This window comes from Rhinopithecus bieti, unplaced genomic scaffold, assembly GCF_001698545.2.
Source record: "Rhinopithecus bieti isolate Rb0 unplaced genomic scaffold, ASM169854v2 scaffold_42532, whole genome shotgun sequence".
NCBI classification, from domain to species: domain Eukaryota; kingdom Metazoa; phylum Chordata; class Mammalia; order Primates; family Cercopithecidae; genus Rhinopithecus; species Rhinopithecus bieti.
This window is the reverse complement of record NW_016818301.1, coordinates 1239579-1255361: the sequence shown is the minus strand read 5'-3', so window position 1 is coordinate 1255361 and position 15783 is coordinate 1239579. Positions and strand designations below refer to the sequence as shown.

Genomic DNA, 15783 nt, shown 5'->3' with positions numbered 1-15783 from the left:
ACTTGCCCCTCACTTACACATCTCTACACCTCTCGCCTACAATGACTTTTCTATTTATTTTATCCTACTCATCTTCAAAACTCAGCTCAGTAATAGTCTCTTCAAAGAGGTCTTCTCCAATCCTCAACCATCCAGGGTCTACCTCAATCAAAGAACCTATCATACTTTATCATAATTTCCTGTTTGTCTTCTCACTAGATTATGAACTCCAGGAAGAGGCTATATTGTTTCAGGTCTGGATAACCAACAATTAGCCCATAGTAGATGCTTTTAAAATGCTGAATAAATTGGCTGGGCACAGTGGCTCGCGCCGGTAATCCCAGCACTCTGGGAGGCCAAGGCGGGTGGATCACAAGGTCAGGAGATTGAGACCATCCTGTGAATGGTGAAACCCCATCTCTACTAAAAATACAAAAAATTAGCCGGGTGCAATGGCAGGTGCCTGTAGTCCCAGCTACTTGGGAGGCTGAGGCGGGAGAACAGCGTGAACTCGGGAAGAGGGAGCTTGCAGTGAGCCAAGATCATGCCACTGCACTCCAGCCTGGGCAACAGAGCAAGACTGTCTCAAAAAAAAAAAAAAAAAAGCTGAATAAATTAATTAATGCAAAAGACACTCAATACTCTGCTCCTTTTGCAAGGAAAGGATGTAACAGTCAAGAATCCTTTTTGTCTTCTGTCTAGTCAAGGAAAGTTTTCTGATTGGAGAATTTCAAACAAAGTTTGCAAAAAAAATAAAAGCACCTAAAGCTTCATCTCAAAGCAACTGGCATCCCTCCCCCAACCCCATATTCAAATTGCACTTACCAGGGAAGGACTAGCTAGGATGCAGTGGAAATTCCAATAGAAGGGGAGGCCAGAGAGCTCACTCCGCACCCGTAAAATCAGTGCATCTGCCACATGATCACAGGAGAAGGTAGCTTCGCTAGGGTGAGCAGCGTCCTTCAACAATGGGCGAAGCAGATTATCCAAATGACAGAGGAAAGCCGCAGGAGGAGCAGTGAGCCGCTTGTTCAGCTCCTAAAGAGACAGCAGTGGTACACAGTAAGGGTGCTAATAGGAAACTAATTCCCTCATAAGTAACAGCAAAGGAAAGCACTGGTTAACATGAAGACAACGGACATGAGAGGAAGGGGAGAGAAGATAAAAACATCACAACGGGAAAGAAGAAAACAAAAAGAAGAGAGTCACAAAGATCAACTGGCCTACTTCAAAATTCTGCCTGGGGCAAAAAAAAAAAAAGGTCTATCTAGATCAAATAATATATTCATTATCATGCATAGGGCAGAGAAACTAACTTCTCTCTCTCTCTCTCTCTCTCTCTCTCTCTCTCTCTCTCTCTCTCTCACACACACACACACACACACATACACACACACACACACACATACACGAAGATTCCAGGGCTACAGGCAGAAGTACAGGACATTAACTGGAATTGTCTCAACCCAATTCAACCTTCCTTGGGAAACTACGGGCCAGCAAGCTGGTTGATGTTCACATCCCGGACCTTCACTAGGAAAGAATGGTATCCCCCACCACCTCACAGCAGTACTTCTCTTCATACTTACCTTGGCTCGCTGGCTGACCACACTAGTGTCCACCTGTTCATGCCACACCCGTTGAAGATCTGAAACCAACAAGGCATAGCCCTGCTTGCTGATAAAAACCTTGGCCAAGAGGGAGTTCTCAGCAAGCTGTAGCCACGCCCACGGCTGCATCAACAGACCTTGCTCCAGTTCTTCCATCTGCAAAAAAGTCCTCATTTAGTAAAGTGCCTCAGGGTCATGCTGGCCTAAGGAGGGTACCACCTAAACCATTCTGTATCAACTAAAATCTCATGAAAATCCTCCCTGATAAAACAGAAGGCATGGATTTACGTTCTCCCAGTATACAACCAGCTGAGCACTGACTTTACTACCTTTGGCCACTAAAAGTATATTTAAAATCTTGAGGGGTTTTTTCCCCCATATTATGTTCCTAGAGGACAGAAAATCTTTCTTCCACAGTGTTTAAGCCTCAACATGTTGCTGTTAGTATTTCTGCTTTCTAATACTATAGCATAATGTGAAAACCTAAACCCTTCTTATTCCACCTTTATCACATTGCTAATAAATATGTCACGGCTACCCTTTCCCAGAACTAGAAGAGAAGGAATAGTTCTTGTCTTATAAAACATCATAAATCATAGTGTCAGGGCCAGGAAATTCAAAGTGTTTGATCATTATCTAAAAACAGAGTTTAGGAAGCTCTCAGGATTTATTTTTTTTTTTTTTTGAGACGGAGTCTTGCTCTGTCGCCCAGGCTGGGGTGCAGTGGCCGGATCTCAGCTCACTGCAAGCTCCGCCTCCCGGGTTTAGGCCATTCTCCTGCCTCAGCCTCCCAAGTAGCTGGGACTACAGGCGCCCGCCAACTCGCCCGGCTAGTTTTTTGTATTTTTTAGTAGAGACGGGGTTTCGCCGTGTTAGCTAGGTTGGTCTCGATCTCCTGACCTCGCGATCCACCCGTCTCGGCCTCCCAAAGTGCTGGGATTACAGGCTTGAGCCACCGCGCCCGGCCGATTTTTTTTTTTTTTAATCCCTAAAACAGTGATTCTTAATCTAGAGTCAATGCATGTGAATCCTCTAGAATTGTATGAAAATGTTATGCATACATGCATATATGCACGGGGAGGGGGAAAGAGGTCTACAGCTATCATCAAACTCTCAAAGGGATCGATGACACAAAAAAGAGCCAAGAACCTGTGTCCAGGAGCAACAGAAAAGACCTAAATTTCATTTCAACAAGAACCAGAATGACTAGGAAATCATGAATACAAGGCAGAGCACATCACAGAGGTAAAGACTGAATTAACTTCCATTTAACTCATCCTCCACATTCCCACTCCAGTGCACTGCCACCAATAACACCATGCCCAGCCTGGAACCCCTGCAAAACAACTTTTCTATCTCAGCAGCTAAAGTGGTAGGCTTAACCTAGTAGACAATCAGAACTACGGCTGCTTGACAGAGAATGTGATTGTTTTTCCTGTGGCGGAGAAAAAAAAGATGACAATTTCCTTCATTAATCCAGTCTACAAATACAAAATGAAGAGAAGTACCAGGAAGGAAAAATTTAGAATGTAAATAACGAAATTCCTTATTAAGTCTGATTAAGACAGTCATTTCCCCTAGTTTTTGAAGTGTGACTTGTGACATAACATATATATATGCATACATATACATATATATGGTGATCTTTCTTTACGGCATCCTCAAAGCCTTGTGTTTGGAGGATGGTGTTTCCGTCACATTTCCCACATGCTGCTCTTATGGGGACAGAAGTGGTCATGGGATGATTAAGCTAGTCCTAGCTGGACAAGAGTTCCGCATTGCCAAAGGTCACAAATGCAAATAAAGTCGCCAAACCCTTTCATCTCCCTTACGGGCACACCCCAGTGTACTCAGTTGCCAAAATTGGGTTTACTATTCTAGCCCATTCCTTCGGAAAGCCCGGAAGTTCAGAACCCTCAAATTGATGGGTTTTGTTTGTTTGTTGGGTAAAGGGGGAGGAGTTTAAAATGCGGCCAGCAGTAACCGGCCCTATAAAAAGGCGGCCTGACACATTGGGCACCAGACCCCGGCTGCCTGCTCCCACCACACGCGTCCCGTCCTGCGTCCGAGGCCTCCACATTTCACCCTTTTCTTTTTTCCTTCAAGGCTGCCTTTAGCATTCATATTAACCAGATTTACGGGTTTATTTCTCTTGAGTGGAGGTGCGCTCAGGGGCATCCCGGCGGAGGGGTCCCTTGAGAACCGTTATCTGCATCGAGTTCCGCTCCTCAGCAGTGACTCCTCTGGGCAGTTCCTCCGACGCCCTGCAGAGGGCAGTAGGGGCCCAGAGAGCATCCCGGCTGGGCCCCGCCCGGTCCCCCTGGGAGAGCGCGAACCCTAGGTCCCATAATCACAGCCCCACCCCAGGAGCCGCCGGGCGTCCTGCTTCCACCCGCCCCAGCTAGAAGAGCCTTCGCCATCCGCCTTCCCATTTCTACAGCACTGGCTGCACTGGGACGCGGCTCGGGATCCTTTAAGGGGCAACAAAGCCGGCCACTGGAGGTTTCGTCGCACCACACAGGCGGCCAAGGAATACCCTCACTCGAGCCCCACCATCCACGCCTGGCCGCAGCCGGCGGACTGCGCACGCGCGGCCCCGCCTACCTCCGGAGGCCTTCCCTGGTCCCCCGCAGCGCGCGCTCCCTCCAGGGAGAAAACCCCCGAGCCAGGCCCAACCCGCCGCGTCTGAGCAGCCCTTCGCTGGCTTGCTCCTACCCAGACTCGAGTGCGATTCCACCTACCGTCAGCGGCAGCGAGAGCGCCCACCCTCCTCGCCGCACGCACGCTCTCTTGCCCGCTCGCGCAAACCGAAAGGCCTAGAGTAAGAGGCCGATCCCCCCCCCCAAGAGGAGGCAGGGTCTTGGGACAGAGGGGCGGGGCCTATGCCTGGCATGGGCGGGGCTTCTGGGCGTGGGACGCTGATGAGAGGAGCGCCGCAGTGGCAGGGTAACTGGAGGAGAGGCCGGGCGGCCAGCTAGTAGAGAGGTAGTGGGGCGGCTTGGAGTCATGCTGGCCGAGTAGAAGGAATAGAGGGCGAGGCGCAGGAAAGGGGAGCCCGGGTTTGGATTTGTCAAACTTGAGTCACTTCTCTTCCCTCCGCTACCTGTCCGGTCTCTTTTTAACAAAATAAGGCATTGAGGTTCCGTGGGTAAGTTCTCTCAGGTCCTCCACCAGCACTAGAGTTGTTGAAGGAAGGAGTCTCCCAGGCATAAGTCCCATAATCTGATCTCATCCTTTACCTCTCCTGCCTCATTTCTCCATCATCCCCGTACTTAAGCTCCTCACTACTGAGAAATTTGAAACCCCTCAGCTATCTTGGACTTTGTACAACTCATGGCTTTGCTCAAGCTGGACCTCGAACCTGAAAAACCAAAAAATCCTCCTCATTTGTCAAGGCCATCCTCATTGCTTCTTGCATAAAGCCTTTCCCACTGTCCCCAGTCAGAATTCATTATCCCTTCCTCTTTGCTCCCACAGCATTATGTTAATCTTTATTACAGACTGCTTTCTGCTTTGCAGTTTCGTTAGTAATTACAAAGGTCTTTTTAAACCGTAAATGCCTTGAGAGGGCATGGACCCTGTCTTAACCCTGTAGTTCCAGGACCTTGCACATGGGAGATGCTCAATACAGGTTAAAGTGAATGCTGGGGTTCAAGTGGCGTTGATAGTACACAGGCAAAATCTCATTCATTCATGGTCCACTAAATCATGGCCTCTGCTCTGGAATAGCTAGGCCTAATTAAGACAAGGAAAGGCAACCCACCCTACTGGGAAATGGAACCTCTAGGCGGGCCCATATAATGCACAGACACATACCCTCTGCCTATGAGAAAGAACAGTTCGGGAGCTGATTCTCCAGCAGATGAGAGTGCTAAATTAACCAGAGCAGAAGTAGGCATACTGGTCATTTCTGGGACCTAAACCCTTCTCTGCTAGATTCAGGGCATGGCTCCCCTGAGCCAGGCAGCAAGTCTGCCATCTCTTCTGGCTCAGAGGAGCCTCCTTCCTCATCCCCAGGGTCTTCAGGCAGTGGGCAGAGGCAGCGGAGAGGCTGAGGGATGCAGGGACACAGGTTTTGGATGGGGAAAGGAAGTCTGTACACTTGAGCAGCCTTCTCCCTGGGCTTCTGAGGCATTCGAGCCTCTTGCGCAGTGAAAAGAGATGGTAGCCCTTGACCTAGGCCTCGCTCAAGCTGTGTGCCTGCAAAAGAGAGGTTTGTCAGGCCATTCCCCATCCCAGGGAGGGATGGCTTCCTGGCCACTCCCCAGTCTGCTGGGGCCTGGCCTCAACTTACCAGGAATTGTGTTCTCTAGTAGGAAGCCTGAGAGTCCAGCCAGGAAGATGGGCTGTGTCAGCAGTGAGTGCAGTAATACATCCAAGGGGCTCCAGCCTATGAAGGGTTGGGGCCAGGCAGGAAGGGAACTCTGATCCTATATCCAAGCCCAGGAGTCTTACCCTCCCAGACCTAAACCTAAGTCTTGGACTAAGGACAGATCTTTCTGAATTGTCATTTCATCCCTCTCACCCTTTGTCTGTCTACTCTCCACTTTCCAAATCCAGGCCTTTCTCACAGGATTCCTACTCAACACCCTATGTACTGATCATCCACACACCCTCCATATATGCTTTGACTATTCCAGGTTCCCTTTCTCTAGAAAGCTTAGTATTTAAGCCCCAACCTCATCTCCCAGTTTTTACCCTCTATGCTCTATCCTGGGTTTTTCAACCTCAGTCCTACTGACATCTTAGACCAGATAATTCTTGGTTGGGGGTGGTGGTACAGGGGGGATGTCCTGTACAGTGTAGGATGTTTAGCAGCATCTTTCTATGCACTAAACCCTAGTAACAACTCCCTCTTCCTTCATGTGTAACAGCCAAAAATGTCTCCAGACATTGCCAAATGTCCCCATGGGGGCAAAATCACCCAGTTGAGAACTGGGTGGGACAATTTAAGCAATTTACTGCTCTCAGGACATATCCTAAGACTTCCCACTTCTGTGTCTTTGTATAAATGATGGTTCCTCCATCAGGAATGACCTTCTCACCAAAGATGTTTAAAACTTACCATCCTTCAAGACCAGCTCTGTTACTGGATCACCTCAAACAGAAGCTATCTCTCTTGCCACTGAGCACCATAGCTCTTTATCTGAACCTTTCTTGTTGTTTTCCTACACATCTCATCTCTTTTACTACACTGTAATAAAGGGAGGCACCTTTGTATCCCAAATGGCTAGCATAGTGCTCAATAAATACCCATTAAACAAATGAATGAAATATTTACACCAAAGCCCAGAGAAGGCTGTGGGGCCAGGAGTCCGGGGAACCTGAGCCTCAACTTCTTGCTTTCCTGCTACTGAGCAACTCCTCTTCCCTTCCACCTACCTGTGCTGAACAGGACTGGGGCTTCCCGAAACCATCTTGGCAGCAGCAAGGCCATGAAGATAGAGAAGCCCACAATGAAGATATTTCGCCCAGAGTCTATGTCAGCCACGTAGAAGCTGGAGAATCCAGCAGACAAAACCACAGCCTGGGTCACCCCCAGCACCCCACCTGTCTCATACAGAAGAAATCAAGGGGGTCAGGAGGAATCAAGGGGGCTCACATAGTGTAGAGTATTGCAGGGCAAGCAGGTTGTAGTGGGGAAAAAATAAAACCCAAGAGACTGATTTAGTTATTTATTATTATTTTTTTTTAGAACAAGTCTCACTCTGTCACCCAGGCTGGAGTACAATGGTGCAATCTCGGCTCAATGGTGCAACCTCCGCCTCCTACTCCTGGATTCAAGCGATTTCTCCTGCCTCAGCCTCCTGAGTAGCTGGGATTACAGGCATGAGCCAGCATGCCTGGCTAATTTTTGTATTTTTATTAGAGACAGGGTTTTGTCATGTTGACCAGGCTGATCTCGAACTCCTGACCTCAAGTGATCTGCCTGCCTGGGCCTCCCAAAGTGCTGGGATTACAGGTGTGAGCCACCATGCCTGGTCTGAGGCTTTCTGATTCTTCAGGAAGCCCAGAAGCCCAATCAAGAGACCAAGATGTTAGGCTGAGAAATTGAGACTGACACATGCTCATATCCATCCATTCATCCATCCATCCATCCATCCATCCATCCATCCATCCATCCATCCAGGAAAGCTATTTAGAAAGAAAAGGTGCCATCCTAAAGAACTGATCGGGCCACACTGGGGAGTACCAATTCAATACCAGCCCTGTTGATACATCCACTCACCAAGCACGGGCAGCGGGATGGTGGTGAGGAGCTGAGCCAACCTTGGGGAGAGTCCAAGCCCCATGCAGAGTAGCCCCGCTAAGTGAGCCACTTGCTGAGATCCAGCCTGCATGAAGAAAAGACACTGGAAAACACAACCACTTCCTCTGACTGTCCCAGGTCTTTGCCTTACTGGTTCCTTCTCATCATTTGGATCCCAGCTCAAATGTTACTCTTCCAAGAAGCCTCCCTGGCCAGTCTAAATGTGTTTCCTTTCCATCCCACTATCCTGATTTTTTTATATGACACTTATCACCTTCTGAAATTTTCTTCACTTTTTTAAAAAATTTTTATTTTTTGAGATGGAGTCTTGCTCTGTTGCCCAGGCTGGAGTACAGTGGTGTGGTCTTGGCTCACAGCAACCTCTGCCTCCCATGCTCAAGCGATTCTCCTGCCTCAGCCTCCCAAGTAGCTGGGATTATAGGTGCATGCCACCACGCCCAGCTATTTTTAGTAGAGACAGGGTTTCACCATGTTGGCCAGGCTGGTCTTGAATTCCTAGCCTCAAGTGGTCTGCCTGCCTTAGTCTCCCCGCATGCTAGAATTACAGCATGAGCCACCATGCCTGGCCCACTTTTTTAAAAAAATAACTTTTTTTCCTTCAACTGTCTGCGTCTCCCTCTATGAAGTCCCCAAGAGAGCAGAACTTTATGTGACTGGTTCTTTGCCCCAGCCTTGGTACTGTGCCTCATGCACAGGAGTTCCATGGTGATTTGTTCACCTCCCCACTCTCTTAGCCCAAAGTCTAATCGTAGGCACCTCCCCAAGTGAGACAGTTGATGTGAGGTGCTGGGCGCACCTGGCAATCAATCGATGTAAGTTCCCTTCCTTCTCCTTCCCCTCTAGCTCCACCCCACCCCACCCCCATCCCAGGTCCACATACCTGGATAAGACCCACTTTGCCCACGTTGGGGAAGCTGGATGCAGTGCCCATGGGGCTTCCCAGCAGTCCGGCCAGCACACTGCCCAGCCCCTCCAGGCTCAACCCTCGACTGCAGGCATGTGGAGGTGGGGGAGGCAAATGCAGCAGCCGGCCACACAGGGCATAGCAGCCCAGGGAACTGGTGGAGGCTGCCAAGGCCATGGAGATGCCTGCAGCCAGAGCTCTGGGCGTCAGCAAAGGCCAATTCCACTCACCTGGGGAGGGAAAAGGAGCCACTTTGGGGCCAGACTCAAGTCAGGAGTACCCCCTGCCTCCAACAGCCTGTGCCACAAGAATCCTAGATGCCTCAATGTCTTTGAAGATAATGTCTTAGAACAAAACTACTGAACTCTAAGGAGAAAGACCCATCCCTTTACCATGGTCTACAAGGTCCTCTTTGGTCTGGCCCTTCCCTCTCTCTGCAGCCTCATCTCCCAGCACACTCTGCCTCACTTCCTTCACTCCTACCACACTTGCCTTGTTGTAGGCCTTTGTACATGCTGTGCTCCCAGCCACCACAGGACCTTTGCATATGCATATCCTGCAACTAGAATGCTCTTCCCTCCTGCCTTTGTCTAGTTAGCTCCTACTCATGTCTTCCATCTCAAATCAGTGGCCACATCCTAAAGAATATCTTTACTTAGGCCGGGCGCGGTGACTTATGGCTGTAACCCCAGCACTTTGGGAGGCCAAGGTGGGTGGATCACCTGAGGTCAGGAGTTTGTGACCAACCTGGCCAACATGGTGAAACCCCATCTCTACTAAAAATACAAAATTAGCCGGGCATGGTGGTGCATGCCTGTAATCCCAGCCACTTGGGAGGTGGAAGCAGGAGAATCACTTGAACCTGGAAGGTGGAGGTTGCGGTGAGCCAAGATCACATCATTGCACTCCAGCCTGGGCGACAAGAGCAAAACTCCATCTCAAAAAAAAAAAAAGAATATCTTTACTGACCTCCCTGATAAATTCAAATTCCCTATTATAAGTTTTTTGGTTTGTTTTGTTTGTTTGAAGACAGGTCCTTGCTCTGTTCCCCAGGCTGAAGTGCAGTGGTGCAATCATAGCTCACTGCAGCCTCAATCTCCTGGGCTCAAGTGATCCTCCTACCTCAGCCTCCCAAGTAGCTGGGACTAAAGGTGCGTGCCACTGTATCAGGCTATTTTTTTTTTACTTTTAATAGAGACAAGGTCTCACTATGTTGCCCAGGCTGGTCTCTAACTCCTGAGCTCAAGCAATCCTCCCACCTCAGCCTCCCACAGTGCTGGAATTTCAGGTGTGAGCCATGGCGCCTGGCATTTTATTTTATTTTATTTTATTTTTATAAACAAGGTCTCAGTCTGTCGCCTGGGCTAGAATGCAGTGGTGCGATCATAGCACACTGCAGCCTCCAACTCCTGGGCTCAAGGGATCCTCCTGCCTCAGTCTCCTGAGTAGCTAGGCCCACAAGCATGTGCCACTAGGCCCAGATAATTTTTTTATGTTTTGTAGAGATGGAGTCTTGCTTTGTTACCCAGGCTGCTCTCGAAATCCTTGCCTCAAGCAGTCTTCCTGCTTCTGCCTCCCAAAATGCTGGGATTATAGGTGTGAGCCACTGCACCTGGCCTTCATTATAAGCTCTTAGGACACAATGTATCTCCCTTTGGTTACAGTTCCCACAGTGACAATTTTATATTTCTTTGGGTGACTCTTTAGTATCTATGTTCCCCAATAGACTGTAAGCTTCCTGAAGGTAAGTACCCTGTCTGTCATGGTCATCACTATGTCCCCTACCGTGTGCCTAGCACATAATCAGCACTCAACAGATCCTTATTAAATTAATGAAAAACCAGCCTGGACAACAAGGTGAAATCCCATCTTTACAAAACAACAAACACAAAAACTAGCCGGGCATAGTGATGCACATCTGTAATCCCAGCTACTTGTGGGGGTGAGGCACAAGGATAACCTGAGCCAAGGAGGTTGAGGCTGCAGTGAGCCATGTTTGCATCAATGCTCTCAGCCTGGGTGACACAGCAAGACCCTGTCTAAATAAATACCAATAAATACAATAAATAAATAAATACCAATTTGATAGAATGGAGCAAATACTACAATAAAATAAATAAATAAATAAATAAATAAATAAATAAATTGAAGAATGAGCAAATTTCACATACAACGCCTCAAAAGCAATCTTTATGCATAGGATGCCAAGTCAAATGCCCATAGGGGCTGGTAACATAAATGTCATTGGGTAAGGAGTATTGGTAGTGAGTATAGGGAGTTACAGAAACAATAGATGTCTGTCTCCTAATACTGACCCAAATAAAACACCTGCAGTGGGATGGGGCACAGTGGCTCATGCCTGTAATCCCAGCACTTAATCAAGCAGATCACTTGAGCCCAGGAGTCTGAGACCAGCCTGGGCAACATGTTGAAACCCTGTCTCTACAAAAAACAAACAAAAGTCGGCATGGTGACACACACCTGTAGTCCCAGCTACTCTGGAGGCTTATGTGGGAGGATCACCTGCGCCTGGGAGGTTGAGGCTGCAGGGAGCCATGATCATGCCATGCACTCCAGCCTGTGTGACAGAGTGAGACCCTGTCTCAAACAAACAACAACAACAACAACAAAACACCTGCAGTGAGGGGCTAGCATTGTCTGTCTCTCAGACTGGTAATTTCTCTCTCCTATATGTTTTGAAAAAACACAGCATTTAACTCAGAAATAAAATCCATTAAGTTCTTTGAATTCAAATAAATAGATACCTTTATTTGAACAAGAGAATGGAGGACTAGGAGAAAACCTACCTGGGTGAGGCAGCCAAATCCACGGTGCCTTGGTGGGGGCAGACAGTTCCTGGGGGATAACACTGAACCCCAAAAAGGCAGAAACGATCCACACACAGGCCACTGGGATCAGCACCTGAGCGGCGAGACTGAGGAAAGAACTCCTCCCCCAGAACCTTCTGAGCCACCCTTGGAGGGTTAGACAGAAGCCAAAAGGTAGGGGATGGAGTGAGCACTCCAGGCCAGCCCTTCTGACCTCTACTGCCCTGTCCAGACCCACACATACCGAGAGGAGCCGGAAGGCAGGGAGAGGAGTGTGAGTTGATGAAGCTGAAGCTCGCCTCCAAGGGCACACATGAAACTGGCAGGAGCCCAGGTGCTGAGAACAGACCACCATGAGCAGGACAACCCTAAGAGAGAGAATGTTTTAGGAGCAAGAGGCATTGGGTATCCTGAGGGATGGGAAATGAGGTGGGGGTAGGCAGAATACCATAAAAGGGGGGGGTGGTCCCAGAGAAAGAGACTCCCATGGAAGGAATAGGAAGTCACCTTAGGGGACAGCAGAAAACAGTGTGAAAGTCAAGGAGACCAGATGAATCTAGGGAAAGTCTTGGATTCCAAATATAAAATATGTCCCTATTCCAGTCGCTGCTGAATCTGATAGGACCAGTAGCTCTGCCCTCCCCTAGTCCTCCCATACACCCCCACTGGGCACCATCCCATGCCTCTCAGGACTCACGTACAGCAAGGCCAACCCCCAGTGAGCGGAGCAGAACTGGGCTACCTCCCTGTGGGCAGAAAGCCCTGCCACAACCAGGCTGGGAGCCAGCACCAGGGGCCCACAGTGGGGGAACACGCGGCCAGGACTCCCCAACAGCCCCATCGTGCCCTGCAGCAGCCCAGATACCACCACTGCCCCGGACACCTGGTAGAAGAGAGGAGAGGTTGGAGAGAAAACATTCTGTTCAATCAAACTGGCCTCAGCCTGGTCTTCCTAATTCTAGATATGGGTTCCTCCCCCAACTCCTTTCCAGGAGCTTCTCAGTCTCTGCATAATGGAAACAAGAGCTCCCCGAAGCCTGGCACCACCCTTATCCCTTCTCACCTCCAGACACCCACCTCCTGGAGAGAAGTGTTCCAGTGCCGCTGGCCATGGCAGCTAGGTCCCCTACACAGGTGCATCATGAGGGAGGCTAGGAAAAGTTTGGGGCATGGAGAAGAGAAAGATGAATGGGATGGAGACCCCCTACAGTGCCTCACAGTCTCACCACTGCCCAATCTCAATCCTGCACCCACCTACACCTGCACACTCAGATGAGAACCCAGCCCCACCCTTACCCCTTGGCCCTTGTTCTGTGCTCACAGTTTCCAGGTGTCTGGATGGCCAGAGGTAGCTTCTGGCTGGTCAGCACCAGAGCAGGGATAAGGAACTCTAAGGATGGAGCCTGGACAAGAGGCAGCCTGTAGGAACAGCAGCCCCAGCAGATCTGGAAATATGTGGCAGCCAACAAGGCTCCCCCAAACCTCTCCCACCCTCCAGGACTCTGCCTCCTCTCTCCAGGGAGGTTCCTCTCACCTGCTGCCCATCCAAGTTTGCAGGATGGTAGACACACCACATGAAAAGAAGCTGGAGGCCAGGAGCTGAGAAGGGGAGTAAGAGAGTCCTCCTGGGGAGAGACTGCAAAGCAGGAGCAGGTGGGAGACACAGAGCAGAGAAGCCATGACCAAGACATGCTGCAGGTGGAGGAATGGGGAGGGCAGTCTTCAGAGAAGTGGAAATACCTGCAATACTTCCAGAGGCTTTCACATCTACACCTACTTCCCCACACACACCATCAGGCAGCACCAACTCCTGCACCTCTGCCTCCTACCTGCAGAGCCAGAAGACAGCTGAGGCCCCAGGCCGGAGATCCACACAGACGGTCCCAAGAGTGGGTGGAGGGATTCTGGGGAGCAGGTGGAGGCAGGGGAGCCAGGGCATCCTGGGAGCCCACTGATTGGAGTTGGTTGGGATTGAAGGGTGATCGGCTCATGCTGCCCTGCCTTTCGCTTTGTCTTAGCTGCCTGGGACCAGAGTTAAGCAGAGAGTAAGAGGTCAGAGTTTGGGTGAAGCCTGGGGTGGGGAGAAGGTGGGGAGAGGGTGGGGGTGTCAATGAAGCGGAGCAAAGGTATAAGGAATCTGGGGCAGGGCACCGCCTTTTCACCTTTGCCCAGCTGTTGTGTAAATTCCATTAGCCATTAACTGGGGAGCTGAGTTCTGGGGCCCTCCTCCGAGAATCTTCTTGCAGATTTCCTGCCCCTAGACCAGGCTGTAGAAAGTAGGATAGGAGGGGTGGGGAGGAGAGGAGCTCTTCAAAATAATCTGGGGAAATTTTGCAGACTTTATTCCCTCCCATTTAAAACCATCACTATTTGATCCACAGTCCTCACTCCTTGCAGTACCAAGGCCCCTGGACTACTTCAAAATGAAACTTGTGGGGTGAGTGTGGTGGCTCATGCCTGTAATCCCAACACTTTGGGAGGCCAAACTGGGTGTATCACTTGAGGTCAGGAGTTCAAGACCAGCCTGGCAACATGGTGAAACCATCTCTACTAAAAATACAAAACTTAGCTGGATGTGGTGGCACATGCCTGTAATCCCACCTACTCGGGAGGCTGAGGCACAAGAATTGCTTGAACCGAGAAGGCAGAGGTCGCAGTGAGCTGAGACCACAGCACTGCACTCCAGCCTGGGTGACAGAGGGAGACTGTGTCGATAAAAAAAGAAAACAAGAGGGCCGGGTGCGGTGGCTCAAGCCTGTAATCCCAGCACTTTGGGAGGCCGAGATGGGCGAATCACAAGGTCAGGAGATCGAGACCATCCTGGCTAACACAGTGAAAGCCCGTCTCTACTAAAAAATACAAAAAACTAGCCGGGCGAGGTGGCGAGCGCCTGTAGTCCCAGCTACTCAGGAGGCTGAGGCAGGAGAATGGCATAAACCCGGGAGGCAGAGCTTGCAGTGAGCTGAGATCCGGCCACTGCACTCCAGCCCAGGTGACAGAGCGAGACTCCGTCTTAAAAAAAAAGAAAAAAAAGAAAAGAAACTTGTGGATAATATATCCTACATCACATTTGACAACCACAACTACCTGAAACGTGCTCACTGTAAAGAATAAAATTTATAGTAACATGTATTTCATTATGTGAAGGCTTAAGCACAACTAAACCAGAAGACAATAAAGTACAATGAAGTAGTCCAGTCCAATCCCACACCCTATGAGAATCGCTGTGGTTGCAACAGCTGCAATGCCAGCTGATATTGCTGCTTTATTGGTGACTCTGATGTTGTAACCCGATTTTCCAAAATGCAAACAAACTCTTGGTTAAAAGGTGCCAAGCAAAACAAAGTCGTTTTAATTTACATGGGAATGAATTCCTAGCAAACTGAGTATTTTCAGAATGCTATCAAGTTTACATGTGCACAGATAGTTCTAGGCTCAGATAAATAGGGTTTTCATATACATAAAGCTGGTCGTTCAAAAGTTGTCTTGGGAATTCTTCACAGTAAGGGAAGTCTGAGCATTTCAGGATGTCTAGCGTCCCGCCCAGGTTGATGAAATGCCAGTAGCATTCCCTCGAATCCTTTTGACAATGAAAAAATGACCCATAAATTTCCAAAATGCTCCCTAGGAGGCAGAACCACCTCTTCCAAGAAGGATCCTCAGCAGTCCCAAATACCCTCAGCCAAGCTGCCCAGACTGTTTTCCTTCTTCCAGTGACGACCCAGCCTTGGAGTTCTTCAAGTTCTTGGAATTGTTAAGCACCATGTGACCATCACCATGCGTCAGACCAGTTAGGAGGTCAGGAGAGAGAAGCGTCCTGGTGGCTTGCCCTCAGGAGCTCACAAGGCTCTACTGGATACAAGGCCTGGCCCCTCTCCATGAGATGTGCTTCGGGATCCACAAGGAGAGTGCTCACCCAGAACAAGTGACAGACGGCCAACTCAGGCACAGGACAGTCACCCTTTGTGTCCCATGGCACCCCAAGTTGAGCAGTACTAAGGGCCCAGGGTCCTAGGAGCAGGAACAAAGTTGGAAATGGGAGGCTATGCCTATCAAACGACAGGAAAGTCCTAAGATGAGGCTGAGAAAAGAGTTTGTGAGATGACAGTATCAGGAAGCAGGGAGGCTTGGAAGGCAGATACAGGGAGGAAAGATCTTCAAGGGCTGCCGCAGAAGGAAAAGTCCAGGCCA

General features: G+C 49.4%; 2 protein-coding genes across 6 annotated transcripts in view; both read right to left on the bottom strand.

Annotated features, from left to right (window-relative positions):
• The window catches only part of NHEJ1 (non-homologous end joining factor 1), an 88776-nt gene extending 84303 nt beyond the window's left edge, over positions 1–4473 (bottom strand). Inside the window, exons 1-3 of one of the 2 annotated variants that reach the window (XM_017856776.1) lie at positions 4331–4473; positions 1569–1745; positions 805–1017 (exon numbers count right to left, since the gene is read on the bottom strand). In XM_017856776.1, coding sequence (XP_017712265.1) covers positions 805–1017; positions 1569–1745 — 390 coding nt within the window. In that variant the 5' untranslated portion in view covers positions 4331–4473. The other variant, XM_017856775.1, reaches the window with a different exon arrangement.
• A 574-nt stretch (positions 4474–5047) lies between these two features.
• SLC23A3 (solute carrier family 23 member 3) lies at positions 5048–13991 on the bottom strand. 4 transcript variants are annotated; one of them, XM_017856771.1, is made up of 13 exons: positions 13755–13991; positions 13422–13614; positions 13127–13284; positions 12914–13011; positions 12670–12743; positions 12294–12475; positions 11837–11960; positions 11572–11686; positions 8741–8994; positions 7819–7924; positions 6972–7139; positions 5884–5979; positions 5048–5789 (listed from the first exon to the last, which is right to left on the bottom strand). In XM_017856771.1, the coding sequence occupies exons 1-13, from the start codon at positions 13787–13789 to the stop codon at positions 5494–5496; spliced, it is 1899 nt and encodes a 632-aa protein (XP_017712260.1). In that variant the 5' UTR covers positions 13790–13991; the 3' UTR covers positions 5048–5493. The 4 variants fall into 4 exon arrangements, with proteins under 4 accessions (XP_017712260.1, XP_017712261.1, XP_017712262.1 ...); XM_017856772.1 differs by having other exon boundaries at positions 13127–13191; XM_017856773.1 differs by lacking the exon at positions 13755–13991 and having other exon boundaries at positions 13127–13228; positions 13422–13707.
• Positions 13992–15783: the final 1792 nt, after the last annotated feature.

What these genes read in the sequence shown, in the direction of transcription:
- SLC23A3 (XM_017856771.1), bottom strand. Translation starts at nt 13,789, where the DNA reads ATGGCTAATGGAATTTACACAACAGCTGGGCAAAG. An exon ending in GCTGTCTTCTGGCTCTGCAG is followed by an intron (nt 13,285 to 13,421) that starts GTAGGAGGCAGA and finishes CTCCACCTGCAG; the next exon opens with CATGTCTTGGTCATGGCTTC. An exon ending in ACTAGAGAACACAATTCCTG is followed by an intron (nt 5,790 to 5,883) that starts GTAAGTTGAGGC and finishes TCTCTTTTGCAG; the next exon opens with GCACACAGCTTGAGCGAGGC.